A 21,930-nucleotide genomic window follows, 5' to 3' on the forward strand; every position below is an offset into this window, starting at 1 on the left:
GGGCTCTGTGCTGGCAGCTCTCTGAGCCTGGAGTCTGCTTCGGATTCTGTGTCTTGCTGTCTCCCTCTTCCCCTCCCCTGATCGTGCTGTCTGTCTGTCTCTCTCTCTCTCTCAAAAATAAATAAACATTAATTTTTTTAAATAAAGATTTTTCTTTGTGTTTCTTGTGTAGACTTATAGATGTGATATAAAAAGGAAAGATTTTTTTTTTCTCAAAAGCTCCACCATTTATCAGATATCTAAGGGAGATATGGGGCATGTGATAACTGACTCATCTTGAATTTAAAGCATTTGAAGAGTTTAAGTAGCAGGTAAGTGTAGCGTGGATTAAAGAGGTAGATTTTCAGGGTGCCTGGATGGCTAAATTGGTTAAACTGCCAACTTTGGCTCAAGTCATGAAATTCACACAGTCGGTGGATTCGACCCCGGCATTGGACTCTGTGCTGACAGCTAGAGCCTAGAGCCTGCTTTGGATTCTGTGTCTCTGTCTCTCTCTGCGCCTCCCTGCTCACACTCTGTCTCTCTCTCAAAAATAAATAAACATTAAAAATTTAAAAAAAAAAAACAGAGGAGGTAGAGTTTCTTCATTGTGTAACCATTAATGGTAATATCTACCTTTCTGTATCACAAACAATGTTAACATCAGTTCTATAATTATCACCTCAATCATCTCTCCTGAATTCCTCCAAAGTGACTGCATTGGTTCACTAAGTTATTAAATGTGTGTTGCTGTTTACCTCCTCATCTCCTAATTGCTGTTCCTGCATTTGTGAGATCTTCATTTATTTTAACTTTTGACTTCACAGAATTTAATTAATAATGTCTTGATGTGTTGTTCTATTTAGCTTTTTGCTATTTTTTTTTTTAGTTGTGCTTGGTAAGATAAGTAATCATTGAATTTTGTTGTGACTGCTTTCATATACTTATAAACGGAGATAATTTTGAATATTTCACATTTGCTTGAGAAGATGTAAACTAACTGGAACAAAATTCTGTATACTTGATTGCATTATAATTTTTAAGTGAATGACTCACATCTGTATTTTTATTGGTTTTGTTTGCCTGAATTCTCAGTACTTAAGAAATAATGTTGGTACCTTCAACTATAGAGTTGGATTTGCCTAATTCTCACTATAATTTACTTAATTCATGCTTTATATATTTTGTAGCTTTTTATATGGTGCAAACATATTTACAATTTTTATATCTTCCTAGAAATTTAACATTTTGCCTTTAAATAAATACTGAATCTGTTTATCTCATGTTTCTTTTGGTTTTAAAGTCTATCTGGTCTGGCATACATCTGTATCTGTACACATAATAACTTTCTTTAATTGGTATTTCCCTGATAATTTTCTATTTACATTTAGTTTTTCTGTACTATTAAGTTCAATATCTATGTTTGGTTTTAATTTATTATTCACTCTGTCTTTGATTTATAAGATTATCCCCTTAAACATGATTATTACTTTTTGAATATTCTTTTAATTAACTAAAGTCCATAATTTGTTCATATTTCCTTTGTTTTTACCTAATGGCATCTTTCTGTCCCAGAATCTCCTCCAGGATACCTCACTACATGTAGCTATTATTACTTCTTACATATTATTTATAACTTTACTTGTCTCAAAATGTTTATGTTTTCTGTGTTCACTTTGCCACATTTGTTTTCCAATTGAATTTTTTTTTATTTCTTTTGGTCTATGTGTTTTGTTATTCTTTCTTCCACTATTTCTTCTAGTGATTCAGTGGATATGTATTTTCAATTTCCCTTTAGTGATTATATTTGCATTTTTAACCATATATATGTAATGTTTAACCATATCTAGACCACATTACCCCAAAATAACAGGATTTACAACTGTTAGAAAAAGCTCACTGACCCAGTCAAAAGAGGGACACTGGAAACTCGGAGCACAGTGAGACGAGGCTTTAATCAATGTTCTTGCAAGAGCGGGTGTCTGATGGACAGGCACACTGAGAGCAGTTACAGCAGACAATTTATCTGCTAGCATGCATGTCCCTCCCCTGGCTCCTCATTGGCTGAGTACTACAGAGATTACAGCCTTACCTGGATGTCCCTATGCCCATGTAAGGCAAAAAGTAGTCTGATTGGAACAAATGTACATTCCCTGAGGTGATAGAGACTTTCCATCTCTCCTTTGTTCTTTGGTGCATGCTCATTGCAAAGTCTGAAAAGAAATAAGCCAGCGAAATGGAGAATGGAAGAACCAGGAAGTGAGGTGTCTGAAGTTTTGGGACTCCATTATGGTGTGTGTGTGTGTGTGTGTGTGTGTGTGTGTGTGTGTGTCGGGGGAGGGGAGGGGGCTCATATATATTTCTAATAGGTTAAACCTACTGTTAACTAGTCAGCACAGCTTGTATTTGGTATTTCTGAAAATGAATCATCTCACTTCTCACAACAACCCAATAACTTACATGACATTTTTACAAAATATTTAATTTGTCATCTTTATTACTGCAGAGATTGTATTCAGAAAACAGTTGCTTTATTTCCCCTACAAGTCCTTTTATTTATTAAGGGTTTTTTTGCATGTGAAAGTTTCTTTCTGAAATAATGTCCTTTTGAATTATATCCTATTCCTTAAAATATACTTTAGGACTGTTCTCTTGATAGGAAAATTCACTGCCCACTTTTGTTTATCAAAAAAAATTATGTCATACTCACCATTTCATTGTAATATATAATACACATGAAATATGAATGAAGGGTATAACAAACAGATACTTAACACACACCTGAATAATTTGCATTCAGTTCAAAACAAATCTTACCTCTGCCAAAGGAGTTCTTTGTATGTCTCTTCCCAATCAGATGCCCCTTCCTTCCAATCATCATTTACAATTTCACTGCTTTACTACTCTTCAACACAGTTTTTCTTCTATTTTTGCATCCTTACACAATATACTTTGGTTGACTGTTTTCTACCTTTACATAGCAACCATATGGCTTATATCATTTTGTCACTTGGCCTTTTACTCAATATTACACTTGCAAAGTTCATCTGTTTTTGAATGTAGCTTAGTCCAATTGTTTTCATTGCTTTTAGTATTTTATTAATATTATAGTTTGTTCTATGTCAATGAAAATGTAAGTTTATTTGAATTTTTTACTATTAAGATTCATGCAGTTGTGTCTTTCCTGGCACATGTCTTCTGCTGCACATGTACCTGCATTGTTCTAGGCTATGCATCAGTAGGTGAATGTGCTATGTCCTGAGCTATTTATATGTATATTTCTTTGAATTGAGAGTATCTGACTTTGGGTTTTATTCTTGAGTGGTCTGTGCATATCTTTCATACAGTTTTTGGTTATTTCATCAGCATTCACTTCTGTAAATTATTAGCAATTTATCATCAATGTGGTAGAAGGCTCAGAGGTACACTGTTTCTCCAGTAAACTACATTTTCTGGGCATGAGATGAGTCTTGTTGGCAAGACCCCGTGATCAAGTGGTTCAGGTGAAGCAGTAGGTGGGCTGGTGATATCTGTTTCTTATGGGTGAACAGCTTCCTGTCTGTGGAGTTTACCAGTGTCAGGGGCCCATCTGTTTATAGTGGAACTTTTGGGGATTTTCCCACCCAATCAGATTGTATTGTTGTTACATTGGATTATTTCATGAAGAACTTTTAATGAGAATATCAGAATCATACATTTTCATTATATAACTATGGGATAAAGTTCTTTGGTTCCAACGTGCCAGTGAATATCAAAGGAAATTCAGGGCCAGTGGATGAAATCAGCTGTGTACTGGTCTGAGATGCCTGCAGTTGCATGGGGTCCTAATCAGACATAGTACTCAAGGGCTCTTCTCCCCTAACCCCCATTATCCTGGATTGCCTTCAGTGATCTTGTTGCTGAACTCCACCTACCCCAACGAAACTTAGCTGCTTTTTTTGGTGACTTATATACTAGCATATCAAGAATATTATTTGGGGGGAGCCTGGGTGGCTCAGTTGGCTAAGTGTCCGACTTCAGCTCAGGTCATGATCTCACAGTTCGTGGGCTCAAGCCCCACATCAGGCTCTGTGCTGAGAGCTCAGAGCCTGGAGCCTTCCTCGGTTTCTGTGTTTCCCTCTCTCTTTCTACCCCTCTCCCACTTGTGCTCTCTCTATCTCTTAAAAATAAATAAATGTTAAAAAATTTTAAAAAAGAATATTATTTGGATTATAAAGTCTATCTGTAGTCATATATGTTTAAATATTAAATATCATGCAGCACACACACAAAATAGTTTTTCAGTGCAGGCCACATAAAAATGTTATCATTGTGGCAGAATGTCTACATACTTGATAGTATTTCACATTTTACAAGAATTAATATAATCCAGAGAAGGCCCATCACTGTGGGAACCCAGAGCAGTAAAGCTGTGATCTCTAAGCATTGTCTGATTAAATTAAAATGAATTTGGTCCCACAATAGTATAAAAAGTATTAGTTATACCCATTACTATATGCCAAAGGTCATTCATGGAAAAATATTTTAATTATGGTTAATTTGTTGTTCACTCTGGGAACAATGGTGTTTACTTCTTGTTTATCTTAGTAGTATAATGCAAGCTTCTAATTATCCATGACTTCCCCCAGTCCCAGACAGTACTTCTTTATTTTTCCCTTGTATGCAACATTTTACAACTTTGAAATACTTTAGGAATATAGGTCATTCTTAGTTGATCCAATCATTACAGAAACTATGAATGTGTGTCATATCTGAGAACCAAGAAAAAAGTTATCAAGTGATAAAAACTAATGCAAGAACAAAAATACATAAAAGCATAAAAAAACCAATAGCCAGGTTAGTTCCAGTCTTTAATAAGCACAAACATACATTTGCAGAATGTATGTTTTACCTGTGCATAGTTTCAATCTATTTAAAAAATAAGTTATGATTTTTTAAAATATAGTAATAGATTTACAACAAAATCCAACAGATACTGCAGTGAGTTCTATATACCCACCCCACCCTCTACCCCAATTCCAGCATACAGTTTTTCTATTATAAGCATCTTATTCTTGTACATTTCTTATAGTGGATCAGCCAGTATTTATACACTATAATTAACTAAATTCAATAGTCTACATTAAGGTTCACTTTTTGTGTTAGACAATTCTGAGGATTTTGATAAAATTTATAATGACCTGTATTCGCTATTATAGATCACACAGAATAGTTTCACCACGGTAAAAACTCCCCTGTGCTTCACTTATGCTATCCTCTTTCCCTTCTCCTTAACTTTTTTTCTCTGATCCATTTTGAGTTGATTTTTGCAGAAAAGATAAAAGTCTATATGTCAATTCTTTTTTTTTTTTTTTTTTTTGCATATCCACATTTAGTTACTCCAGCAACATCTACAAAAGATCATTCCCTATTCAATTTCCTTCGTTCTGCTTTTTTTTTTTTCTTTAGTTAAGGTGGGAGTGATACTTCCAGCCTCTTTACATGTCACAGCTGAAACCAGAAATCCCTGAATTGCTCCTGTCTCTTTTCACAGGTTAGCACCTTTAGATTTGGAATGCTCCCTTTGTTTTGGGAGTTATTGGCTTTCAGACCCTGCTGATAAACTTCTCTGTCCTCTTTGGAGCCTCCAGCTGCCAGCTTTCCACCTCTCCTCTCCATGGTCTAATCCCCTCCTTAGGGAAGAATGTTTCCTAAGGTAGCCAGTTGGAACCATCACTTCCATGAAACATGTGGAGTCAGCAATTGCATGGCCTTAGAGTGTGTGCCTTCTAAAAATTTGTAGTCCTAGGTGGCTTGCCTGCTCTACCCTAGTGCCACCCTTGATAACCATAATCCATCATTTCCCAGTGATTCTTTTCTGCTGGTGTTCCTGCCCTTAGTATCCTGCCATATTGAATTGGGGTCACCTCCGTGATGATTAGGATCTATGGAAATGATGGTATGGATAAGCCAGAAAGAATAGTTGTAGCAACTGCATTTTGTAACATATAGAGCAGACACATGGAAATGTTCACGTGTATGCCTCAAAATATATTTGGAATTTTTTCGGCAGTTTGTTTATATGTGCAATGCACCTGTAATTTTGCCTTACATGGTAAAAGGGTCTTTGAAGATATGATCAAGTTAGGGACTTTGAGAGTGTTAGGTATTCTATATTATCTGAGCAGGTCCAATGTAATAATGACAGGGGGCAGGTCAGAGTCAGAGGACACGTGAAAATGATATTTGGAGATGTACTGTGATTTTGAAGATGAAGATTCCATTAACCAAAGAATGCAGGTGGCCTCTAGAAGCTGTAAAAGGTAGGGAAATGGATTTTCTCAAGAGTTCCCAAGGAATGCACAGCTTTCAACATTTCAATTTTAGTCCAGGTAAGACACCTTTTGGACTTTCGACTTCCAGAACTATAAAATAATGCATGTATTATTTAAGCCATTAAGTATGGTAAATTTTTTTGATAGGAGAAATAGGAAATGAGTACAAAAGTAAACCAATTATGTATTTCTTTTGATAGGCAAACCTTTGAATATGTTTAACCATTTGCTGCCAAGCAGCCTGCAGTTTTCTGAAGAGAAAAATAATTTGGCTATACTAGCAAGCCTAGATCCAATACATTGGCCTATTTTGGGAGAAATCATTGTTGCCAAGACATTTGTAGGAATCTCAGCAGCATTTTGCTAATGTGAGATTGGGGTCCAGTTCTTAGGAAACTGAAAGGCAGGATTATTAATGTAAGAGAAACATAAATGCCAGAAGGGACATGTAGAAGGTAATCTTAGAATATCTAAAGTATTTAAAGAAATAGCTAATAGAGGGCACCTGGCTGGCTCAGTTGGTGGAATGTGACTCTTGATTACAGGGTTGTGAGTTCAAGCCCCACGTTGGGTATAGAGATTACTTAAAAATAAAATCTTTAAAAAAGAAACTAACAAGAAACTGCTTAAAAAAACCAGCTAATGGTTTTCAAGAAGGTCAGTGAATTGATAGATCTAGCAATCAGAGTAGTAGCTATGGGCCTGAGGAGAGTACACAAGAAAGTTTTGTTTTCCCTTAGGTAGTAAATTCAGATCTCTAGAGTTAATAAAATGTAGCTGGCTAAGAGGAACCATATCAGTGCTCAAAAGTTTATCTGGGCAGAAGCTGTCTACCTTTACAGTTAACAAGTCTCAGCTTATGGTTTCCTAATAGAATGGGTATCCAACCTTTAGGTTAAAGGAATTGGTGATAGTCTGGGACAAGATCATCAAAGCATTCTGAATTGGCAAGGCCAGGTCATGTGTCTTGTGAGTGAGAGCCAAGAGTTTAATTGACTCTCCTCCCACCCTTGACCTCTGAGACTAAGATGTTTCTTCTCTACCTGTTGGGGTTGTTCTCTTATTCCATGGCCAAGTGATCAGTATGACTAGTGTCTGCAACACCACTTTACCCTTTTCCCATCCTTACCATAGCAAACCAAACCATTTGGCTACGTTCATCTTTAGGTAGTTCAGCAGTTTATTTCTTATATATCTTTGCCATCTTAGAACATCTTGCATCCACTGATACATGAACCATAGCAGGATCACCTTGGGAGTTTTGACCTCGTGGCAATGATCATTTTTATTCATTATCACCTTGATTCTGTGAAGAAATATGGCAGTAAAAATGGGACTGTGTTAGTGCCTACCACTCCTTGACTCTTATTTGCTACCTTCTTGTCTCGGTAGCCTCGTGTGTTGGGGATAGACACAGAGGGAATAAAAGAAAAATATGACGTTTAATTACGTGTTTCGGTTATTTTATAGTCAGTTTGGACTTCCTCTCCATCTGTCCCCTTCAAGGAAATTACCGTATTTAAAGCCTCTACTGCCTGTCTTGAGTGTGTGTTCCACTGGGAGCTAACTCTTGGTTGTGCACTTACCTTTTCAAATTTCTCCTTTAAGAATACATTTTGGGGGTGCCTGAGAGGCTCAGTCAGCTAATCATCCAACTCTTGATTTTGACTCAGGTCATGATATCACGGTTCATGAGACTGAGCCCCACATCAGGCTGTGTACTGACAGCATGGAGCCTGCTTGATGTTCCTTTAGGGGATAGCAGGGGTCTATCAGGCAAATAACTTGTGCTGATAAGGTGATTCCTGATAGACTGAGGATTCTATTTCTGTGAGAGCCAAGACAAAACTGTAATGAAGTCTTGGTGTGGTAGCATGGGAATTAGCCAAAGTGACTCCACTTTGGGTCTGTTGTCATGTTTTTAATAGTCTGTATAGCTGTAATAACCCATCTGTCTTTGTATTCATAAAAGCATTGTGACTTTGTCTTTCATTTCAGCACAAGGACTTAGGATGTGTCTAGGTAGTCCTCATTATATTTGTTTATATTGTTTTCCTTCTGGTTTACTGAGTTTTGTTTTTTAATTCTACTTATGTTATATTTAATTAGATGTGGATAAAAGAAATATTAGGACATTGACATTACCACCACTGACTTGGAGGAGTCTAAGTCAATCCCATTAGTATCTGAAACTTCTAATTCTCTCACATTATTTTTGCCCACTACTGAACTTCACATAAGTGAAATAATAGAGTATGGATCCTTTTTAATTCTAGATTTTTTGCCTATAATTTTGATATTCAACTGCATGATTAAATGTATCTGTAGTTCATTGGTATTTACTGTGGAGTAGTATTTCTTTGTATGAATATGACATAGTTTGTGGATTCATGCAATTTTTCTAATTTATTTTGAGTGGGGAGAGGGGCAACGAGAGAGGGAGAAAGATCTCAAGCAGGCTCTGCACTGTCAGTGCAGAGTCCAAAGCGGGGCTTAAACGCACAAACTGTGAGATTGTGACCCGAGCCAAAACCAAGAGTCAGACTTTCAACTGATTGAGCCACCCAGGCACCCCGATTCATGCAATTATTAATGATCTCTTAGGTTGTTTTTGTTTCTGAGTATTCTGAAAAATGCTTCTAAAGAATATTCATGTCTTTTTTAGACATAAGTTTTCACATATCTTGGGTAAATTTCTAGGAATAGAATTATTGGGTCACATGTTAATTATACTATTAAATGTGTAAAAAGGCATCAAACTGCATTTTAAAGTTCTTGCAGTATTTTACATTTCAACCATCTATGTATGAGAGTGGCAGTTGTTCCTTATTGTTACCAACTTTTGTTACTTCCAGTCTTATATTTTAGTCATTTTAAGGTGTGCTGGTATTTCATTGCAGTTTTAATTTTATCTTCCTGATGACTAATTTGTATTGGACTGTGTCTTATATGATTATGAGACATTCAAATGTCTCTCTTTTGAATGTTCACATATTTTACATATTTTAATGTTTGTTTTTTTATCATGTATAAAAATTCTTAATATAAACTACATGCAAATATTTTGCCAGATTATCTCCCCAGTATGTGGCTTGGTTCTGTATTTTGTTTCCTATCTGACCCAAAGTTGTTAAGCTTTCTCATAAGTGTTGTAGAAGTTTATTGATTTTAGCTTTTATGTATATGCCTATGATCCATTTTGAGTAATTTTTGTAAGTTAAGTATTAGGGCATATTTTTCTCTCTCTGTATATATCTAATTGCTCTAACCCCATTTATTGGGAAACGATCTTCTCTTCCCATGGAATTACCATGGTACCTTTATTGAAAAACAGTTCATCACCTACTTTGTGTTCCATCGATCCATATATCTACCCTTAAACTAATCAGCTATTCTTACCCTAATTCACAAAATCAGGTAAATTGTGTCTTCATATTTTATACTTTTTTCCGAATATGGATTTGGTGATTTTAGGTTTTTGCATTTCTATGTGAAATTTGGAATCAAATTTTCCATTTTTACCACACCCCCTAAAAAATAAAAAAAAAAACATTGCAGAAATTTTGATTGGGGTTTTTTGAATCTATACATGAATTTGTGGGGAACAGCCATATTCATGATGTGATTTTCAAACCATGAACCTGGTATATTGTTCCATTTATTTAGATGTCTCTAAATTAAAGTGTAAATATCTCATATTTCTGAATGTTATTAATTGTGTACATTTTAAAAATCTCTATTTCCAGTGCCCTTCACAGGCACATAGACATAGAATTCAATCATGGAAGTTGTTGATTCCTCCAATAACCAGCTTAGCATTACTTTGAATGACTGATTCATGTTTTGGAAAATTACTGCAAAATGTTTAAATCAAAATTGTCAAATAATCCCAGTGAACGTATGAAAAAGAGTATACTTTTGGAGTTTATTCCAGAAATAGAGAAGCATTTCAATACTTTTCAACATATGTCAAAATTAATAAAGAGATAAAAAATTATGATATTAAGTACTGAAGAGACATTTGATAAAAGTTGGGAAAACTAGGAGTTAAAAAAGTCCTTTTGATTTCTCTAAATTATCAATTGCAAACCACAGTTACCTATTTTAAAAATGTCTCACATTCAGTCCCATAATGGGATTCCATTTTAAAAAAGTGTTTTTGTTAAATGTTTATTTATTTTCGAAGGAGAGGGAGGGACGGAGCATGAGCAAGGGAAGAGCAGAGAGAAAGGGAGACACAGAATCTGAAGCAGGCTCCAGGCTCTGAGCTGTCAGCACAGAGTCTGATGTGGGGCTCGAACTCACAAACTGTGAGATCATGACCTGAGCTGAAGTTGGACACTTAACCAGCTGAGCCACCCGGGTGCCCCATGGGATTCCATTTTTAAACTACAGTTCATTGAACATTTATTTGTAAGCCCAGGAAGAGTTAAGATGGTGGAGTAGTAAGAGGACCCTAGAACATAGCTAGATCAATTCCAAATCATTTTGAAGACCTAGGATATCAATCTGAGGATTAAGAGAACAATTTGCACAATTAGAGGGGGAGACGTGACAAATACAAGGGGCAGATACATGAATTGGGGAAAAGAAAAGCCACAGTGCCACAGAGGGGAGGGAGCCTTTTTTGTAGAGAGAAGACAGTGAAGGAGAAAGGGGGAGAGAGAGCAGCATGTTGGGTTCATGCAAGAAAAACACTCCTCTAAAACCATTGACCGGGAAGTCAAGAGGAACTGACTATTGTAAGTTTTTGCAAACAGTGAAGCTCAAATTCTGAGGTTTTAGAAATCCCTGCCATTCACCAGAGTGGAGATGGGCAGGCAGTGGTGCTCCTGGGGAGGAGGGCAGAGGCCTGGGAGTGGAATGTGGACAGCACTGTGTGGGCATCCCCTGGGTCACACTGGGAGAGAATGTTCTCCTTCCTGGAGTACATTTGGAAGAGGGTATATTGCATCTCCAAGGACAAAAGACATAGCGGGTACATTGAGCAGCTGTTCAACAGCAAGGGACAGAGGTGCATGCAGAGGGCAGGAAAACTGGTTGCACCTTGTTGCTGTGCTTTACCATAAATTCCAGGTACCTGTGCGGTGGTGAAACTGCACAGGCGCCAAGTGCAGCACTGTGAGGCTCTCCTCTGGAGGAGGGGAGTGGGTTCACACTTCCAGATCCTTTAAGATTTGGAGTTTTGAATCCCAGCTGTGTGCCAGAGATAAAACACAGTAGAATTGTGGCACCAGGTATGAGGGCAGGGATCTGATGGAAACCTGGGACACAGGAAGGGGGATTGTTCACTTCCCTTTGAGGGCTCCCGTCTGGGGATAAGAAAGCAGGGCGACACCATCTTCCCCACTTGGACTTCAGTGAGCCACACAGTGCCCCCGGTATAGGCTGGAACCTCTTGTACCAAACCCTGCATCCTGCACCCTGCACCCTGCAGGGGAATCTTTACTAAGGAAGATCTGACTGTGACCCAAAGCAGGGCCTCTCCCCCAGAGGAACAACACAGGGACCCCTTATGCAGCAAGACTACTTACTGATCATAGAGTGCTCCAAAGCATCAGATTCAGTTTTGCTGGAAATATGACTAACCTTGCTTCTTTTCTTTTTCTTTGTTTTCTTTTGCAATCAGTCTAATAGTTTTTGGTTCATTCGTTTATTTTCATCTCCTTTTCTTCCTTTCTTTCGTTCTTTCTCTCTCTTTTTTTTTTTTTTTTTTTTTGGAATCAGGTTTATAGTTCTTTTTTATCATTTTTTTTTTTGGCTCTTTTTCCTTTTCTCTCTCTCTCTCTCTCTCTTTTGGAAGGGGGAATCAGGCTTTTTTAAAATTAGGCTTATTTTGGGGCGCCTGGGTGGCTCAGTCAGTTGAGCAACCGACTTCAGCTCAGGTCATGATCTTGCAGTTCGTGGGTTCAAGCCCCTCGTCGGGCTCTGTGCTGATGGCTCCGAGCCTGGAGCTTGCCTTGGATTCTGTGTCTCCCTTTCTCTGCCCCTTCCCTGCTCATGCTCTGTCTTTCTCTGTCTCTCAAAAATGAATAAAGTTAAAAACCTTAAAACAAAAAATTAGGCTTATTTTACCAAACAAATCAAAGCACACCTGGGTAACGGTCCGAACGCTCCCCAGTGCAAGCAAGGAGGAACTCTGCATAGGACTGACGTGTGGGAAAGACCAGCCAAAACACAACACAGTGCACACAGCATACACCAGAAACACTTCCTGAAGCTCCAGGCCATGGACAGTGTATGACCTCTTCATATAGCATTACTCTCAGGAACAGGAAACACAAGTTCTCATAACTTGCAAAAGACAGAAACCTAGGCAAAAATGGCAAGATGGAGGAATACTCCCCAAAAGAAAGATCAAGAAGAAATCACAGCCAGGGATTTGCTCAAAACACATATAAGCAATATATATGACAAGAATTTAGAACAAAAGTCTTAAGAATACTAGCTGGTCTTGAAAAAAGCATAGAAGACACCAGAGACATCCTTGCTTCAGAGATAAAAGGCTGAAAAACTAGTCAGGCTGCAATAAAAATGCTATAAGTGGGATGCAAAACCAACTTGAGTTAATCACAACGGGGAGAAGCAGAGGAAGGAATAGGTTATATAGAAGATAAAATTATGGAAACTAATGAAGCTGAAAAGAGGAAGGGAAGAAAACATCACACATACAGGCTTAGGGAACTCAGCTATTCCATAAAGTGCAATAATATCCATATCATAGCAACCCAGAAGAAGAGTGGGAAAAGGGGGAAGGAGGTTTATTTGAACAAATTATACTGAGAACTTTCCTAATCTGGGGAAGGAACAGGTATTCAAGTCCAAGAGGCACAGCAAACTCCCCTCAAAATCAACAAAATCAAGTCAGCACCAAGACATACCTTAGTGAAACTTGCAAAGATAGAGAATTCTGTAAACAGTTAGGGACAAAGGTCCTTAAACTACAAAGTTAGACACATAACGTTAGCAGCAGACCTGTCCACAGAAACTTGGCAGGCCAGAAGAAAGTTTCATGACATATTCAACATGCTTAATGGTAAATATTGCAGCCAAGAATACTTTATTCAGCAAGGCTCTCATTCAAAATAGAAGGAGAGATAAAGAGTTTTCAAGACAAGCAAAAACTAAAGGAGTTCGTGAACACTAAACCAGCTCCACAAGAAATATTAAATGGGACCCTTTGGGAGAGAAAGAAATACCAAAATCACCAAAAATAGAAATGAACAATCTACATGAACAGCAACTTTACAGGTAATAAATGACACTAAATTCATATCTATCAATAGTTACTCTGACTGTAAAAGAACTAAGTGCTCCATGAAAGAAATTGAAGAAGACACAAAGAAATGAAAAAATAATCTATACTCATGGATTGGAAGAACAAATATTGTTAAAATATATTTAATACCCAAAGCAGTCTACACATTCAATTGAATTCCTATCAAAATACCACCGGCATTTTTCACAGAGCTAGAAAAAGCAATTCTAAAATTTGTATGGAACCACAAAAGACCCTGAATAGCCAAAGTAATGTTGAAAAAGAAAACCAAACTGGAGGCATCACAATTTTGGACTTCAAGCTACATTACAAAGCTGTAGTCATCATGACAGTATGGTACTGGCACAGAAACAGTCACAAAGATCAATGGAACAGAATAGGAAACCTAGAAATGGACCAACAAATGTATAGACAATTAATCTTCAACAAAGGAAGAAAGCCTATCCAATGGATAAAAGACAGTCTCTTCAACAAATGGTGTTGGGAAAACTGTATGGTGACATGCAGAAAAATGAAATTGGACCACTTTTTTACACCATATACAAAACTAAATTCAAAATGGATGAAACACCTAAATGTGAGACAGAAAACCACTAAATCCTAGAGGAGAACACAAGTAGCAACATCTTTGACCTTGGTGCAGCAACTTCTTACTAGACATGTCTCCAGAGGCAAGGGAAACAAAAGCAAACCTGAGCTATTGTGACTTCATCAAGGTAAAAAGCTTCTGCACAGTAAAGGAAACAACAAAACTAAAAGGCCCCATATGGAATGGGAGAAGATATTTTCAGATGACATATCAGATAGACGGTTAGTATCCAAAATCTAAAACCAAATTATCAAAGTCAACGCCCCAAAATACAAACTTAACACCCAAATAATCCAGTTAAAAATGAGCAGAAGGCATGAAGAGACATTTTTTCCAAAGAAGGCATAAAGATGGTTATCAGACACATGGAAAGATGATCAACATCACTCATCATCAGGGAAATACAAATCAAAACCATGATGAGATATCACCTCACACCTATAAGAATGGCTAAAATAAACAACACAGGAAAACAAAAGATGTTGGTAAGGATGCAAAGAAAGGGGAACCCTCTTACAGTGTTGGTGGGAATGCAAACTGGTGCGGCCACTCTGGAAAACAGTTTTGAGGTTCTCAAAAAGTTAAAAATAGAACTACCCTAAAATCCAGCAATTGCACTACTAGGTATTTATCCAAAGGATACAAAAGTACTGATTTGAAGGGGCTCATGCATCCCTATGTTTATAGCAGCACTATCAAGAATAGCCAAATTATGGAAAGATCCCAAACGTCCATGGACTGATGAATGGATAAAGAAGATGTGGTGTATATATACACAATGTAATATTATTCAGCCATCAAGAAGAATATAATCTTGCCATTTTGAAGATGTGGATAAAATCACTGTATTATGCTAAGCAAAATAAGTCAGAGAAAGACAAATACCATATGGTTGCACTCATATATGGAATTTAAGAAACAAAACAGATGAACATGGGAATGTAAGGAAAAATAAAACATGATAAAAACTTAGAGGGAGGCAAGCCATAGAGACTTTTAACTGTAGAGAACAAACTGAGGGTTGCTGGAGGGGAGGTCGGTGGGGAAATGTGATAAATGGGTGATAGGTATTAAAGAGGGAAGTTTTCATGATGAGCACTGGGTGTTATATGTAAGTGATGAATCACTAAAAAATCTCCTGAAACCAAAATTGCATTATATCTTAAGTAACTTGAATTTAAATAAAATCTTGGAAGAAAAACACATTTCTAAGCCCCGAATTTAGTGTAGCTTTCAATTGTAAATCGAGTATTTTCAAAACATATTCTTCACTGTAGACTCTCTTTGATTCTAGCCTTTGGAGGTTTTCCCTTTTCATGTCATTGATTTTAGGGTTTTTTTCCCCTGCAATATTAATAGCTAATGTGTTCCATTTTCTGTCTTTACTAAATAATCTTGATAATATTTTATGAAAATATTTATATTATGAAGCATAATACATTTTTTTATTAATGAAACATGAAAATGTAAAAATGTCTTCTGTAAATATTAAAACATGTGTATAATAATAAAATTTATTTTTTTAATTTATTTTTGAGAGAGAGAGAGAGACAGAGACAGAGACAGAGACAGAGACAGAGGGCAAGCGGGGGAGGGGTAGAGAGGGAGACATAGAATCTGAAGCAGGCTCCAGGCTCTGAGCTGTCAGCACAGAGCCCATTGCAGGGCTCAAACTTGTGCAAGATCATGATCTGAGCCAAAGTTGGATGCTTAAATGACTGAGCCACCCAGGCACCCCTATAATAATAAAATTTTTAAATACACTTTAGTTATATGCAGTTAGTATAATTGAAGACATTGACATTATATATGATTTTATATAGGATAGTATATGATAATCCAGGGATTACAAAAGATCAGGACTAAATTATTATTCTATAAAAGCAACTGATAAATTGAACCTCTGTTTTGAGAAAAAGATACATCATTATAGCTTCTTTCACAATATACTATTCAAACCATTCAACATAAAAATAAATACATAATACATATAATGCAAATATTTTACAAAACCTCACATATTTACTGGGGTTAGGGTGAAAGAAAGTTTTATCTATAAATTCAAGAACCACACAAAAAAGATGATAGTTATCAGATATCATGAGTCTATCATTTCACAATATCGTATTATCAAAAAATTACCCAGAATAACCCCAAAAGTGCCAAAACCAAAATCAGGTCAATGACAAATTGTAAAACATAGTAAAGATAAATCAGTAGCCAGGGTTAAGATAATTAACGTAAAAGTGCATACAAATAAAGGAAATAAAGACAAGAATACCTTAACATAAATGTACATGCAGAAATATAAAATAAACCAGAAGATGTATATATATATATATATATATATATATATATATATATATATATATATATAATTTTCAGCATACTTGTAATAAAAATAACAAAACTCAAACAGATGTAAACACTTAGTATTTTTGCCTATCACTTTACTAATTTTTAAATATTACTAACAGTCTTGTGAAGCATTACTCTTGCACTTAAAAGATAAGTGTGTACAAAGAAGAAAATGAGTATGTTATAAACAGGCTTTAATATTTTTGTACTCTATAGCCTAATAACTTCTAGAATTAATCTTTAATATAAAATCTTAGAGCTAAAAAATAATAACAAAATTTTCATTGAAATATCCTTTAGTACAATAACCTGTTAGCTGTGCCTGGGTGGCTCTGTGGGTTGAGCGTCCAACTCTTGATTTCAACTCAGGTCATGATTTGAGGGTTGTGGGATTGAGCACGATGTTGGGCTTCACACTAAGCATGAAGCCTGCTTAAGATTCTCTCTCTCTCTCTCTCTCTCTCTCTCTCTCTCAAAGTACTTTTAGATTTACAGTGTTATATTTATGAACACAAATAAGATTGACAGAAATTGCATTTGGGATGCTTAGGTGGCTCAGTTATTAAGTATACAGCTTGATTTCAGCTCAGGTCATGGTCTCATGGTTGTGAGATCAAGCCTTGGATTAGGCTCTGCATTGAGCATGAGCTCACTTGGGATTCTCTCTCTCTCTCTCTCTTTCTCTCTCTCTCTCTCTTCCCTCCTCCTTCCCTCAAATAAATAAACGTTAAAAAAAGAAATTTAATTACATTTCTAACAGTTCAGTTTCTTGAGCATGGAACCATAAATAATTTCATTCTTTTTCCTATACTGGAAATATATTAACTTTAAAAGAAGTGGTGTTAAAAATAAGTACAGAAGTAAAAATCATACTGTGATTGTAATTAACTAAGAGATATGCTATAGTATATTTTGACAATAAATGAAATGATTTCTTTAATTGAAAATTCCTATTATTTAACCTGACTGTATTTACTTTTAGCCATGCAAATTTGAAAAATGCTGTGATACTGAACACTGTACTCTGATTGAACCTGCAGAGTGTGGCACTGGGCCATGCTGTGATAAAAATACTTGTCTGGTAAGCTTTCAAAATATTATGGTACATTCTTTCATGATTTTTTTCTGTGCTTGTGCATTCACTTTTTTTTTTATTTTATTTTTTTACACAACTTTCAAATACTGTGTGTAACTTTAGGTACCTGATTCATACACAGTTGACTTCAGAATTCAGAAGCTATCCTTAGATTTTTTTTTCAACCTTCCTTCTTATGTTTGCCTTCACTGTATTGTTTCAATCTCTACTGAATCCATCCAATTATTCAATACCAATTTCAAATTATTTGGGTGCTAATGACTCCTTTTGGTCATATCTGAGGTCATACCTGAATGTAGGTCCTCATGACCGAAGAACTTATGACGAAATTAAAAATAAGCCACCCAACACAGTTCATGTACAGTGTTTGAATAAACAGACAACAATAATAATAAAAATCTCATTTTGAGAATAGCAGAAAAAGAGTCCATGTAGAATAGTCAGCAACATGTAGCATGTCTAATATTGAAGTTAGCTTTGTAGATACACCTGGATCCTGAAGTGGATTGAATCCTTGACTTTCCTTGGGAAGTTTCCCATTGAGTTTTCCTTTATAGTCACACCTGAAAGGAGACTGAGTAAGATTTGTCTTTTGGGGATTGCTTCATTGTAGCATCTCCTTTTTTGTGTCGCCTTTAGACGTCAACAACAATCATAAAAGCTGATTAATTAGAGATCTTGATTGCCAGATTTCAGATTTACAGGTTCTCCATCAATGAAATCTCTCCTAATATCATTCTACTTTGTTCTCTGTGTGTTCTTTTTCACTCTTCGTGCTAGTAATTAAAGTCACTGGTCACTTGTCTTCAAGGAGGCAAGCGTAGAGTTTCCACTATTTAGCAATAAACCTTGTTGCTCTTCCCTTCATCACAGCTCTCATCTTGTCCTTTGTCTCCAAATCAGAAGGATTAAGCAATAAGGTTTTTCTACATAGCCCATTGCCCTTTCCCTACATCCGAGAGGGAAGTTCTTTAAAAAGGGAATAATTCTTACTTTTGGTAGAGTTTTTAAAAAATTAAGGTGAAAATCATGTACGACAAAATTTACCATTTTCAGGGAAACAATTTAGTGATACTCAGTACATTCACAGTGTTATACAACTGCCACCTCTATCTAGTTCCAAAACAAGTTCCTCAGTCAAACAGGAGACTCCTGGAGCATTAAGCACTTGCTCTCCTTTCTTCCTTCCCCTCAGTCCTGGCAACCACCAATTTGTGTTCTGTCTGGAGTAACCTATTCTGGATATTTTATATAAGTTAGAAGCATAGAATATGTGATCTTTGTGTATGGATTTCTTCACTTAACATAGTGTTGAATGTTCATTCATCTTGTAACCTATGTATCAGTGCTCCTTTATATGGCTGAAAATATTCCATTGCATGAATATACCACAATTTGTTAACCTGTTCATTCATTGATGGACATTTGGGCTTTTTCTAATCTTGAGTTTTCAAGTAAATTCATAATTTGACTTTAAGTAGTTAAAACGTGGTAATAATAGAAGTGATAGATCTACACTTTTCTTACATAATTTTTTTACAGTTTTGGTTTATTACTTTACAAAAATAATTCTTTTTCGTTGTCTCACAGCTCTCTGTAAAGGGAACTATGTGTCGACAAAGCCAAGATCTGTGTGATTTTCCAGAATTTTGCAATGGAACATCTGAGTTTTGTGTACCTGATGTGATATCTGCTGATTTACAACCATGCAATAATAACACTGCCTATTGCTTTCAAGGAATATGCCAAGATACAGATAGACAGTGTGCAGAGTTATTTGGAAAATGTAATAGTATACTTTTTTTCTGAAGTTCATTTTTATTATTTTATTTTGTATTTTTCCCAGTATAGTTAGCACACAGAGTTATATTAGTTTCAGGTGTACAATACAGTGATTTAACAATTCCATACATTACTCAGTACTCATCATGGTAAGTGTACTCCTTAATCCCCATCACCTATTTCACCCATTCCCCCAACCACCTCCTCTGGTTGACTCTTGTTTGTTCTCTATGGTTAAGAGTCTGTTTCTTGGTTTGTATCCCTCTCCCTCTTCTTTTTTTCCTTTGCTCCTTTGTTTCGCTTCTTAAATTCCACATATGAGTGACATCATATGATATTTGTCTTTCTCTGACTGACTTACTTCACTTAGCATTATACTCTCTAGTTCCATCCGTGTCATTGTGAATGACAAAATTTCATTTTTTTTTTTTTATGGCTGAACAATCTTCCATTGTATATATACCACTTCTTTATCCATTTATCTATTGATTGGCATTTAGGCTGCTTCCATTATTTGGTTATTGTAAATAGTGTTGCTATAAACATAGAGGTGCATGCATTTCTTTGAATTAATGTTTTTGTACTTTTTGGGTAAAGACCTAGTAGTATGATTATTGGATTGTAGGATTGTTCTATTTTTAGCTTTTTGAGGAATCTCCACACTTTTTCAGAGTGGCTATAGCAGTTTGCATTCCCACCAACAGTGCAAGAAGGTTCCTTTTTCTCCACATCCTCATGAACACTTGTTTCTTGTGGTTTTGATTTTAGCCATTGTGACAGGTGTGAAGTGATAATTTCATTGTAGTGTTGATTTGCATTTCCCTGATGAGTGGTGATGGTAAGCACCTTTTCCTGTGTCTTTTTGACCATCTGTATGTCTTCTTTGGAAAAATGCCTGTTCATAGCTTCTTCCCATTTTTAATTGGATTATTTTCTTTTTGGATATTGTGTTGTCTCAGTTTTTTAAATATATTTTGGGTACCAACCCTTTATTGAATATGTTGTTTGCAGATATCTTCTCCCATTCAGCAGGTTGCCTTTTAGTTTTGTTGATTGTTTCCTTCACTGTGGAGAAGCTTTTTTGGTTTTTTGTTTTTGCTTTGTTTTGTTTTGTTTTGTTTTGTTTTGTTTTGTATTGCTTTGTTTTGTTTTTGATGTAGTCCCAATAGTTTATTTTCGCTTTTATTTCCTTTGCCTCAGGAGACATATATACAAAAATGTTGCGATGGCCAATGCCAAGGAGGTTACTGGCTGTGTTCTCCTCAGTGATTTTTTATGGTTTTAGGTGTCACATTTAGGTCTTTAATCCATTTTGAATTTATTTTTGTGTATGGTGTACAGAAGTGGTCCCCTTTCCTTTCCTTTCCTTTCCTTTCCTTTCCTCTCCTTTCCTTTCCTCCCTTTCCTTTCTTTTATTTTCTTTTCCCTTTCCTTTCCTTTCCTTTCTTTTCTTTTCTTTCGTGTGTGTTGCTGTGCAGTTTTCCCAACACCATTTGTTGAAGGGACTGTCCTCTGTCCTTTCCCCATTGGATACTCTTCCCTGCTTTGTCAAAGATTAACCATTTGGTTGTGGGTTCATTCTGGGTTTTCTATTCTGTTATATTGATCTATGTGTCTGTTTTTGTGCCAGTATCATACTGTTTGATTACTTTGGCTCTGTAATATAACTTGAAGTCTGGAATTGTGACACCTCTAGTTTTTTTGTTTGTTTTGTTTTTGTTTTTGTTTTATTGCTTTGGTTATTGGATGTCTTTAGTGTTTCCATACAAATGTTAGGATTGTTTGATCTAGTTCTGTGGAAAATGTTGGTATTTTCATACAGATTGAAATAAGTGTGCAGATTGCTTTGGGTAGTATAGACAGCTTAACAATATTTATTTTTCCAACCCATAAACATGGGATGTCTTTCCATTTCTTTGTCACATCCTGAATCTGTTTCATCAGTGTTTGATAGTTTTCAGGGTACCAGGTCTTTCACTTATTTGATTAAGTTTATTCTTAGATATTTTATTGTTTTTGGTTCAATTATAAGTGGGTTGTTTTCTTAATTTCTCTTTCTGCCTCTTGATTATTAGTGTATAAGAAAGCAGTAGGTCTCTGTGTATAGTTTTGTATCCTGTGACTTTACTGAATTCATTTATCAGTTCTAGTAGTTTTTTGGTGGAATCTTCTGAGTTATCTATATATAGTACCTATATATAGTATCTATATATAGTATAATGTCATCTGCAAATAGTGAAAATTTTGCATCTTCCCTATCAGTTTTGATACCATTTATTTCTTTTTGTTTTTTTTCTGATTGCTGTGGCTAGGACTTTTATATAGTCTAAACCTACGTTGTTGAGTGTTTTTTTTTTAATGTTTATTATTTATTTTTGAGACAGAGAGAGACAGAGCGTGAGCAGGGGAGGGTCAGAGGAGACACAGAATCTGAAGCAGACTCCAGGCTCCGAGCTGTCAGCACAGAGCCTGATGCAGGACTCAAACTCACAAACTGTGAGATCATGACCTGAGCCAAAGTCAGATGCTTAGC

The 21,930-nt window shown here is 36.0% G+C and overlaps 1 protein-coding gene across 3 annotated transcripts in view; it reads left to right on the top strand.

The window, feature by feature from the left end:
* The window catches only part of LOC122217595 (A disintegrin and metallopeptidase domain 3-like), a 112,275-nt gene that overhangs the window by 61,118 nt on the left and 29,227 nt on the right, over window positions 1-21,930 (top strand). For all 3 annotated transcript variants that reach the window (XM_042934767.1, XM_042934769.1, XM_042934766.1), the window contains exons 13-14: window positions 17,502-17,600; window positions 19,206-19,401. In XM_042934767.1, coding sequence (XP_042790701.1) covers window positions 17,502-17,600; window positions 19,206-19,401 — 295 coding nt within the window. The remainder of the gene's footprint in view (window positions 1-17,501; window positions 17,601-19,205; window positions 19,402-21,930) is intronic.

The sequence above is a fragment of the Panthera leo genome, chromosome B1, assembly GCF_018350215.1.
Source record: "Panthera leo isolate Ple1 chromosome B1, P.leo_Ple1_pat1.1, whole genome shotgun sequence".
NCBI lineage: Eukaryota > Metazoa > Chordata > Mammalia > Carnivora > Felidae > Panthera > Panthera leo.